Source organism: Mixophyes fleayi, chromosome 3 (assembly GCF_038048845.1).
Source record: "Mixophyes fleayi isolate aMixFle1 chromosome 3, aMixFle1.hap1, whole genome shotgun sequence".
Classification (NCBI taxonomy): domain Eukaryota; kingdom Metazoa; phylum Chordata; class Amphibia; order Anura; family Limnodynastidae; genus Mixophyes; species Mixophyes fleayi.
The window spans coordinates 23254055-23266071 of record NC_134404.1 but is presented as its reverse complement, the minus strand read 5'-3'; the positions used below and the strand labels follow the sequence as shown (position 1 = coordinate 23266071).

The 12017-nt window shown below is 42.1% G+C and overlaps 1 protein-coding gene across 1 annotated transcript in view; it reads right to left on the bottom strand.

Annotated features, from left to right (window-relative positions):
• The window catches only part of TRAM2 (translocation associated membrane protein 2), a 35677-nt gene that overhangs the window by 6996 nt on the left and 16664 nt on the right, over positions 1–12017 (bottom strand). Inside the window, exons 2-9 of the mRNA XM_075201223.1 lie at positions 10654–10717; positions 9231–9340; positions 8852–8968; positions 6679–6737; positions 6349–6433; positions 2583–2653; positions 1438–1542; positions 459–605 (exon numbers count right to left, since the gene is read on the bottom strand). Coding sequence (XP_075057324.1) covers positions 459–605; positions 1438–1542; positions 2583–2653; positions 6349–6433; positions 6679–6737; positions 8852–8968; positions 9231–9340; positions 10654–10717 — 758 coding nt within the window. The remainder of the gene's footprint in view (positions 1–458; positions 606–1437; positions 1543–2582; positions 2654–6348; positions 6434–6678; positions 6738–8851; positions 8969–9230; positions 9341–10653; positions 10718–12017) is intronic.

The following is a 12017-nucleotide window of genomic DNA, read 5'->3' as shown; positions in this document are numbered from 1 at the left end:
ACGCCGGGTACTAAAATTTACGGAATATCGTCCGATACTTGAAATGGGATGTCAGAGTGTTAAATTGCAGACTTTAGGTAGGTCTGTGGCTGTCATCTGCCAGACATGTTATGAATATCAGACATTCCTTAGTAACATCTGTAACCATGGACCGAGTACAGATGTTACCAAGTAATGTTGAATGACCACAACAGGCAAATAGGACTGTTACAAGAAATAGGCAGTTGAAAACTCTGAGAAGTTCTATTTCAAGTACAGAGAGTTAATCCAGTATGACATTAGTTTAGCAAACTAATTTTGTTTTTTTGTTTTTTCTTTAATATTTAATCGGGGTTCCCATGACATATATAGACATTTTACCACGAGTAAGTTCCCTATAGTGGGTGGGTGGTTTGACAACGAAGCAGTGGTCAGTAAGCCCAGTAGTATGGATTCCTCCACTCAACTCAATGACTTACCTGAAAAGTAAAGTATTGAAGAAGTTCCCTTTGTCTGGGTTGAAGGTGTGGATCTCTGCTCGGGCCAGGCCGAATCCAATCGTTAGAACAGAGAGGGTGAGAGTAAAAAGCCGCGAGACCACAAACACTACAGCCCAGGCGTTAAATCTGCAGGGTGTAAAGAGACGTTCTTAACCATTGCTCCAAGGCCGTGACGTACGCCAAACAAACACGACTAAGCGCTAACAGTCCATCAACACAACTAGCTCACAGCACGAATCATAAACCAGACGTACAACACAGGAAACCCAGATTACAAAATAAGGTACAAGAAAAGAAAAAAGTGAAAACACCAGGAAACGCCTACATTTTAGTGAAAACGTAAAACATTTGCAAACCATAATTATAAAATGTATTGGCGGACAACTGATGATTATTCGTAGACTCATCTCCGACTGATGAGATTTACAGACATTGATAATCATGGGTCCGTTTATGAATAAATGATATAATAATTAAACTTGTCTCTACCGTACGCCGTTAAACCACACAGAGGCGATAGAACACACGACACTGTACGGAGCATTTTCCTCCGCTACATCAGTCCATGCTCCAGAGGAGCTTACGATCTAATATCCGCACCTCAGGCACGTACAACTAAGGCTAATGTTGCCTAGACCACGTGGTGAAACCGGGGCACCCAGAGAACACCTGCATGAATCCCGGACGAGGGTTGTCGGGGGCAGGACATACCCAGTCCACGCGGATAGCACTTACGGGTAGGAATCAGACCCAAGCCCCCAGCACCTCGAGGCAGTAATGGTCTGTCCCCTGGTAGAGACAAGTTTAATTATTATATAATTTATTCATAAGACAGAACCATGATTATCAATGTCTGTAAACCTCATCAGATATGAAATTAATTCTCCCACCAGCAGAAGTCCACGATAATCCCCCACTCACACGTACCCCGAGGGTCCCACCAGACACCCACACTTACAGTTTTTGATTGTTCTCATCGGTGAAGTAAAACAGCCGCGCGATATGGAAGAGTAACTCGGCCACCGACTGTAATAACAGTAATATCAAACCCAGACGGGTTAAACTGTGTGGGGGAAAAAAAAAAAAAATGAGACACAAAAAAGGTCACAAGCATCAGAATAAAGGGGAAATGTAACAGTTCTCTTTGCTGAATTTTACACAATACAATCACCACCCTGACTAGGACATGTTCAGTGTAATACAGAGGGGGGAGCTGCCCGCTGCAGGAACTTGCTGTGTAACATTGTGTATATTTAGGAGTAATGTTTAGAACGCTGAGATATTACAGTTACAACACATGTGGGAGTAGATTCTAGTGAATAACAACACAGAGCTTCATTACGGAAGGATATTGTGGCACAAAATAAACAAATATCGTTTGACAGATTCCTCTCACACTTCAGCTTTGCTGGTAATGAGTTGTGGCCCCGTCAGACAACTTTGATAAATATGTCCTCACCTAACCTGCACTGAATACACAAATTTAACCCATACTTGCCAACTCTCCCGGAATGTCCGGGAGACTCCTGAAATTCGGGTAGGTCTCCCGGGCGAGCAGGCAAATATCCCGCATTTGGCAACATGCTCCTCAAAATGACGCGATTGGCGGTGAATCGCGTCATTTTGGCCCCGCCCCCAGCAGGAAAAACAGCATTTTGTCACGGGGCAGAGCCAAAATAACGCAAATTCCCCGCCCCTCCCGCCCTCCAACCACTTCCCCCTGCCTGGGATCTCCCGGAATTAGCTTGTCAAAGGTTGGCAAGTATGATTTAACCATCAATGTTTCCTTTGGTCTTTTCAGCCATGTCTTTATACAATCAAACAGATCAGTTTATTTTGTTATCCTGGGATACGCCAGCTCTTCTGCCATCTCTGCATTGGATATAAATTGTATTCACAGAGCAGCTCTATGTTGTATCCAAGGGCAACAAATTAGCTTCGCCTAAGGAAAGGGGAAAGAAAAATGGCTGAAAAGCACAACAGGAATCTGAAAGAAATGATAATTTAACGTAGGAGGACACAAACAAGGCAAATAATTAAAGTCATCTGTCGGTGGGGAAAAACCCCTTAAAAATACCTCTATGTCCTAGTTTGGTAACTTACTTGAGTAAATAAGCACCTCCTATATGAAATAAATATAGAATAATATATTGCAGCTGGCGTGGAATTTCCTCCTGAAAGGTGAAAAATAAATACATGTAAATGACACGTACGTACTAAGTCACATAGTCTCAGCCCCAGTGACTATAAACACCCCAGGGATGCAAGTACCGAGAAACGGGCAGACACCGATACTGGAAGATAATATTTATAGGCAGCAAACTCGTTAAATGACCCTAAAGATCTGTAGGTGTCCAGGAAGCAATGTGGGGGGAGGGGGGTAATGGAGTTTCGGGACTATTCCTTACAGTATATTTCCATCAAAGGTTAGGATAGAAAAGGACAATGAGTGACAGTTCTGAGAGCTGGCTCAGAAGAAGAGGTGGTGTTGCCCATAGCAACCAACTGTTTACTGTCACTTTCTAAATTAAACTATAAAATGACACTGACAGACTGTTCCACGACGTACTGTGTGTTACCATAGGGCTAACACACACCAGCCATATGGTCATAAATATTCATCGCTTCAGTCTATAAATTGGCAGCTTCTACACTTTCTGTGTAATTAAGCTACAATTGAACCTAATCTGCTGCAAATTAATACTGGTCATGTACTAAGGTCTCAGCATATTGTGCTGATCTGAGGCTTCCACAGATCATCTCTCCCTTCCGGTGGAGTATTGCAGTGTCCTCTACACTATCTACAACAACAGTTTCTCTCGTACTTTTTTTTTTTTTCTCTACTTGAAATATAGAAAACAAGGAACTATTTACTTCCTGAACATTAGCCGAGTTCAGCAACTTAGCTGCTACAATGTTCCCCATACATCACCTTGAGCGCATTCGGGCATCTCTGCACAGACTATAAACAGACAACTAGAACGCTGACAATTGTACATTTTACTGGTGCCCGATAAGCGCTCATATAACATCACACACTGTTTAACAAGCAGTGAAGAGCCAAAATGAGATCGGCCCATACAGGCCCACTCTATCCCGGAATATCCGGGAGACTGGGCCTTTATGTCCTGCTCTCCTGGGAGACTGTCCGGTGAGTCTCCTGGGAGAGGCCATTCTTCTTTTTTTTTTTAAATAACTAAAAAGTCACAACAAGCAGCCAATGCGCCATGTGGAGCGGATGAGCGCTCCAATACGGCAGGATGAACGAGGACATATTATACGTCATCTTTACTTACGTTTGTCATTATAGATCAACAATAACTAGTTTTGAGAACATGTATTACATGTGCCAAACATACGCACAGGGAAACAGATAACAGGGTTATAATTAGAGATGGGCAAGACTCGGTTTCCTTGAAACCGAACTTAGGGGTTTCCGAGTACCGAGCAGAGTCGGCTCGGTACTCTCCCGCCTATTCGGATTCCAAAACGGGGCAAAACGTCATCGTGACGTCGTCGAATCTCGCGAGTTTTGGACCCGGCGCAGCCGGCTGTAGGCTGAGCGTCAGGGCTGATTGTTGGAGGTCGGGACTGTGCACTGAGCCACTTCTCACTGCAAATCATGTCCTGCCCTCTATGCACTGTCTGAAGGGACCATGCACAGACCCCCCGGCCGGCTCCTGCTGCCCCTGCACGGAAACTTTGTCCCTGGTAAAGAGGTAAAGAATTTCCTTTGTGTGCAGATCAGACTGCAGACCGCTAGGACTGGTGGTTGCAGACTAGTTACATCTTGCCTGGGCAAAGTAGCGTGGCAGTGACATTGTGCCAGGGGTACATGGGCTGGGAGAGTTGGGGGGGGGGCATCTAGTCTGGGGCATTGTGTGCCAGTGATCACCCCAAATGGCATCTGCACTTTACATTTTTCTTTCACACATCTGATCTGGTGCCAGCCCATATGCTCCTCTTATTATTAGTAATAAATAAGGTTGCTATGGGAAACACCTCTGTTTCCACACTAATAAACCTGTTTTACTAAATGTTCCCCAGTGTCATCTCTCATTGAAAAGTAATAACTGGGCCAAATCAGTCTACAATATTGTTTTGTTGAATTGGAGATACCACGATTTGTTTCATAGTGGCTGATACTGCACAAAGACGGCATTTTGTTTAAATTTGATATATAAACATTATACAAAATTAAAAGAAAAAAGTTTGTTGTGCTATTAATTCTAACACAATATAGCTGTTTTTACTCATCCAGTTTAGTCATGTGGGATAGACTTTCTAAGACATATGGCAGGACTCACTGATGACATTTGAACCTTTTTTTTTCTGTGCAAACAAAAATTGACTGGAAATTAGTGTTATTGAGGTTAATAATAATGTAGGTACAAAATAATACCTAAATTATGTTATTTTAGTTCAAAAATTTTGTAAAAAAAATAGCAAAACAAAACAAAAATACGCAAGGGCGGTTTTGGCAAAATCAAAACCCGATGGTAATCCAGATCCAAAACCAAAACACGCGGATCAGTGAGCATCTCTAGTTATAATTCAGGCAGGTTTTCAGGTAGATACATCTCTAGCAGTACGACTCAGTATCCTACATCACTCATTTATCATTTGCCAAGAGAAGTCAATGGGAGCTGACGGGACATTGCAATCTACAGCAGATGGAGAGGATGATCCCAAGGTCAGACAGACACAGCGGCAGCTGTATTATAAGTGGTCGCGTACAGCACATAAACAACAGTTTTCTATACTTTGAGAAGGAGCAAGCAGCAATAATGTGGAGTACACATCCTCTTCCAGTCAGACACGTTATAATTATACCCCCTCTGCTTACCACAAGTGACCGGGAGTAAGCACAGGACTGTCATTAGTCCTCATTGAGGCTTTACCCTCCGTACACATTGTGTTTATAAACAGACTTGTCCTCGTTCACACTGCAATGGGCGGCGTTATCGTAACAGGGCTTACACTAGGTTCCTCAGAGCCGACAGGTCAACATTAAATCCTTAATTAGTTTTTACAGATCTCACGGTCAAGGGATTGGACGACATCACTGGTCACATGACTCAAGACAATTACTCCCCTCCTATCCTGAGCCAAAGAATCATGGAGGAAATTCTTACAATGGGATTCCAGAGACAAGTGGATTTCTTTAAAAGTGGGTTTATCTAACTTGTCCTTCCACAGTGCTGCCCCCACTCTCGACTCCCACCCATTACCCGGTGGTCCCTCAGTGTTGTATATGATCGTGGATATAAAGAGCGGTCCATGGGGATGAGGAGAGGTTATATCTCCCACGTCTATGGGCAAGTACTATATGTGGCCCTGATGGAGTCACACCAAGCCCCAAATCTGTCAAATCTGCCCATGCCACGTGTCCACGCCCCAAGGGGTTGAGCAATACGATGCATGAACGGCTTGCCCTCACAGATTTATTATTAAAGATGATCATTGTTTAAATGTTTTGGGGTGTACTCGATGCCCGATATGGACAGGAAAAAAAACAAAAAACGCTCCTGTGGACAAAAATTAACAAGAGGGCTCTGAGGTGAGATAAACGGATTATGCCACAGAAACAAAACAAAGGCTCTGGCTGAACTGCGCCAATTTTAGTAACACACTTAATGTGGTTAGGAGAATTCCTGCATCATGAATATTATCACGGTCTCTCATAATATTTACAATAGGCAAATGAGAAACGGAAATGAAAAACATATATGGCAACGGTCTCCTTAACAAAAATTGGTTGAGCACACCTGTGTGCCTAAACCAATGGGCATAAAGAGGGATTACACACTAGTTCGCAGTCTGCTTGTAGAAAGACCATTATGGGGAGTGAAACAATGGAAGACGTTACCTTCTTCACTTTCTGGAAGTATAATTCTGGCAGAGCATGGAGCCAATAAGCCAACTGGCACAAGTAGAAAAACTTCACTTGAAATCTGCAAAAATGAGAAAAAAAAAAAAAAAAAAATATATAAAAAAAAGTAAATAAATAAAAAAATAAAATCAGGATTTAGAAAGTGTAAACCACGGGTTCCATTAAAATATTAAACAACTACATATTGAGGAGGGGCACAAGACAATAGAGACTCATTCTATCCAAAGTGTAAAACGACTGAGCTAGCAGACAAGGGGCGATTTCGGTACCGAAAGGGATCACTGAATTTTTAGAAAAACTACTTACGGTAAATAGACGTGAGGATAACTCTCCCACAAGGTCTTTGGGTTTGATAAATAACCTTCCTGTAAAGGAAATACAACAAATTTGGATTTCTACCATCAATAAAAATGTTACACGCAGCCAACGATCCTTCAGTATAACAAAGATGTGATTATTATATCTGGATTGTATTTTATGTGTAAATAGTTTATAGTTTTACGAGTATACTCGTTCCCAAGGATGTTTTTACGATATAGGATGTAAAATAAGATGAGACTAAGTGGCAATGTCCGGTCTGACATCAGATCCCATTAATATAATAACCGGAAGGGAGCACAAGGGGCGGCTTTGCGGCTCATTGAATTCACCCTATATGCCTGCAAGTATATCTCACTCTGTTATTTATTTAATGTATACTTTGAGCGATGTTTAATAAATGGGTTTTCATTGCCAATGATCGCCGCCTCTCCTCCACACTGATCACCTCTTCCCACTCTCGAATCCAAGACTTCTCCCGTGCTGCCCCCCTTCACTGGAACGACCTCCCTCGCTCCATCCGTCTCTCTCCCAATCTGTGCTCCTTCAAGCGGGCACTTAAAACTCACCTGTTCCTCAAGGCCTACCAACCATCCATTTAACCTCTCATCTCTTCTGCTCATCCTCCCTTGACCCCTCATCTCTCTCCCCTTTGATTCACTGGCTCCCTTTTGTGTCTGACTTTGTTTACCTTCCCTTAGGATGTAAGCTCGTATGAGCAGGGCCCATCTTCCCTCCAGTCTCCATACCTGTTCTTCTGCTCTGTCTCTACTGTATCTGCCCTCCCGGAGTTTCTGAAGTACTGGTACTGTGTGTTTATTGTTCTGTACTGTTCTACCCTGTATAGTCTACTGTATAGTCTACTGTTTGTACTATGTGCGGCGCTGCGGAAACCTTGTGGTGCCCTACAAATAAACGATAATAATAATAATTGTTAAATACTCCTTTGAAACGTAGTATTTTACTTTACGTTATTATTTTATTGTAGCTATCTCTCTAGGAATATATATATATATATATATATATATATATATATATATATATATATATATATATAATCATATACACACACCCCCTACATTTCCATCATCTTTTGGTTTTAAGGTGGGTGCGCTTGTTGAATGTATGATTAGGTTCTATCCTTTAAATGTATGTGCGTTATCAGCGATGCCAGATGGCGCTGCCACTTTAAGAAGAGGACACCTGCGAGCAATAGCACCTAGAGGCTATAAGATAACATCAAAGGAGATGGCAGCAGATTAATACATAGCCTTACTACGGCAGTCTATCTAGAGGTGCGGTACAATATGTACTATGTTAAGTAATAGCAAACCTAAAAAGTACGAGGTAGTTTACATTATCTTGGTGAATGTTCTTAAGCTGGGTACACACTACAGGGTTTTCGTCCAATAATCGGCTCAACCAGCCGACATACGACCGCTCGTTCAAAAGTCTGGTCAGTGTGTGTAGTGACACGATGGTCGAAAGTCTGCCCAAATGGACGATTATCGCCTCATTTGGTTGGTCGTACCGTTAAATATTTTCGTTCCAATCTCGTTTCCGTTGTGTAGTGTGTATAAAACTTCCGACCGATGTTGCATCAGTGTGTACGAAATTACAGTCATTGTTCACGGCAACATGGCTGTAAAAAGTCGCTAAAGGCACAATCGCTCTTCCCTTTATCGTCTAAAACAAGGCTAGTGTGTATGCAGTCCATGGACAGAGTGATCGGACCATCGATCACATGTAAAATCGATCGGCAACTAAGTTGGTGGAAAATTCTGTAGTGTGTACCCAGCTTAAGAAGCTCTTTCTGGAGCTTAATCAGAACTAAAGATATTTGAGAAAATGTTGTGCTCATGAGGGGAGTTTTTTCCCCGCTGCACGACAAACTTCCCTTCAGCAATTTCACTATCGGACACTGCAGCCAACCTCTATGTGCATGGAGGGCTGACAACAGAGAACAACAGCTTGCCTGCCACCGCACAGCAAATATAAACAGGTCAAGCATCTCAAGTTTAGTCAAGGTATGGGAACTTTTACATATATTTTTTTGGTGAACGTTATAAATAGCCCAACTTGCATTTTACATTTAGCGGCCCTCTAGGTTATGCTTCCTCTTTAGATCGGAGACACCACACAAATTAACGTTTCGACTCACCGTGGCCGCTACGTACAGACACCAAAACATGGAGGCCAAATGAAATGACGCCAGCTGCCCAGACTCGTTAAACCGGCTTTGTTTTACTTTGGAAAGGTGAAGCCGTCTGTTTATTTTCTGTGAAGGTAAAAACCAATTAAATTAAAAAAATTAAAAATTAAATAGTTTAATCCTCTTTATTCTTAAAAGGTCACAATAACAAAAAAATAAAAGTAAATAATATGTCAGATTTTAACTTTCATTACTCCGACACCGCGTAAAGCTGGTAAACAATAATTTGCAGAAGGTTTCGCTGTCGCAGGGACGGCGCAGCCCAGCTATATAGAGGGTTACGTGTATGATGTAATATGAAATAAGAGCTAGACGGATCCCTACTTACATCTAGGATATATTCCTGCACGACCGCATGCAGTATGATGGCGATGATGACGTAGAACAATATGGTGACTAAATCCTTTGCACCATAGTGATAATAGACTATCTCACCGTCTGGAAGGGACGAAGGAGGAAATAATTACTGTATTGTCTGATCCATCTAAAACATCAAAATCCAAACTCACAGAAAAGAAATATATACAATTAGAAAAAAATAATTCTAAACATATCGAACAAGAAAACAGACTAATCCAATAGCTCAGATAATAAGGTTACATGTTATAAGTGATTTAAACGTTTTCTTTTTCCCTTAATTAGGACAATCACAGGAGAGCGAACATACTAGACATCGGTTTAGGATATCCCTATGTGAGGGCTACGAGCTATAGGTTAACTTTGTCTGTTTTGTCCGGAGGTTGGCCCTGTCCGGACCGCTCTAATTTGCAAGCATTTGTTAAAAATTAGATTATGCGCTTTGTTTCAAACGGGTGTATTTGAAACTAGAGTCTCTGCACCAGTTTGATTGGAGTGTCAAAAATAGTACTCTGTGCTGCTGGAGGACCCTGCTCCTTCCACTATATAACTCTCAGTCTGTGGCTTCCTGCTGCCTCCATTCCCCTCCTCACATCATGTCACTGCCCCTGTCACATGCAGCACTATCCTCACTAACACATCACTCATCTCCTGATATACTCTGTGCTGCTGGGGACCCTGCTCCTTCCACTATATAACACTCATTCTGTGGCTTCCTGCTGCCTCCATTCCTCTCCTCACATCATGTCACTGCCCCTGTCACATGCAGCCCTGTCATCACTAACACATCACTAATCTCCTGATATACTCTGTGCTGCTGGAGGACCCTGCTCCATCCACTATGTAGCTCTCAGTCTGTGGCTTCTTGCTGCCTCCATTCCCCTCCTCACATCATGTCACTGCTCCTGTCACATGCAGCTCTGTTATCAATAATATAAATCAAACAATGGGTAGGTCACTGCCTCCCTCACGATCGGCTCCCTCATCTCTGGCTTCTGGGACCTTTCCAATTATCTAATCTTCAATTACTTCCCAGCTGATACATCCCAGACTAGGAGGAGATGAAGATGAACTTGGGTCTGAGCACCTTATTCTATTCAAACACATCTTCAAAAGGTAATGACAGATGGATGGAGTTATACATTGTTATAATGATACATTAGGGGATGTTAGAATCTGCTTGGTTGTTTTTTATGGACACCATTTTTCATAAATGTGTCACAATTTGCCCGAGGCGTTGCATTGCAGTGTTCTTCCCAGCACTAATTCCCGGGTGCTCGATCCGGTTGTTTTTACTGACCACCCGGCTATTGGAGCCAACAGAGCCCTATTATAATATAATAAACCATTGTTTCTCCTATTAGAACAGGCACATATAGACAGACGCCACTTACCGAGTGATTGTAGACTGCTGTTATACTGAGGTAAGATGAAGATAAAGGCAGTTTTAGCGGTGACCTGTAACAAATGGATATTAGCGTTACTATAGAACGAGCTCTGGATAAAATTTACATTCGAAACACTTCCTGCAACATTACAGTAAGTAAATAAATGTACAAGTGATTACCTAACTTTTATAACTTTCAAACACAGACATCATAGCAAATGGCATCACTCCATCTTCCCATACAAGCTTAAACTGTGTACAGACATCCAAGCCTTAGTTTACTTGGGGGCCAGAAGACTGGACTATAGAGGTAGGAAGTGAACTAATCAATCGGCAAAACAACGGAGATGCACAGAGAACTGCCGTTTATGAAACCGCCATGTGTATCAAAACATCATGCACTAAAAGAGAGCCGACAGCGTTGTAGGATTTCACTGTAGTTTTTGCAGAGACAAAAGAATCACAGGAACCAGGATAGCAATGGATTGTGTGACACCAGTAAGTAGTCTCATATTGGATATTTAGAATATTATTGTGCTATTTATTTATTAACAGAGAATAAATCAATCAACAGCCCATGCTTCAATGTAGCTTAAAATCTACATTCCCTATCGTAGAGACAAAGACACAATCACAAGGGTTAATCAGAAGCCAATTAACCCAACAGTATGTCTTTGGAGTGTGGAAGGAAACCAAGGTACCCGGAGAAAACCAGAGCACCGGGAGGAAACCCACACAAACACGGAGAGAACACAGAGATAGGGCCCTGGTTCAATCCAACCCATGACCCCAGCTTTGAGGCAACAATGCTAGCCACTGTGCCACAATGCTGCCTACGCAATATTGCGGCAATAAAGTTTGCTCTCACTGCAGTAGATTTTAGTCAACCTCCATAACAAATATACTGTGTGGGGCTTCTCTATCTTTCATTGCTCTGGAATAGGAAGGATATATATAACCCTGAAGTCTCCCGGGCATAAACACAGTGAGAATGGATTCAGCACACAGTGGCTCGCCCAGTCACTACACTTTCATGGAGGGATAAATCTACATTTTATTACCTTGAATATTTTACTAAATAAAATAAAGAGCGGTCCTGTAATTAGTGCACAATAGAGAGGCCATATTCCACCACACTTGCAGCCAATATAAAACTGAATCTCACGTGTTAACACGCCTGATAATTACACATCTCAAGCTGAAGGATTAACGAGTGAGCAGGACATTACAAGGAACGGAGCATGTATAGATTGTCAGCTCTTGTACACCACAGCCAGGGAGCAGTTAAAATCAACTGTTTGTATAAATAATTAACTTTGGAAAAGGTAACCAAGTAGGTATTTTCATAACAGCCAAAGGCTAGGGAGTGTA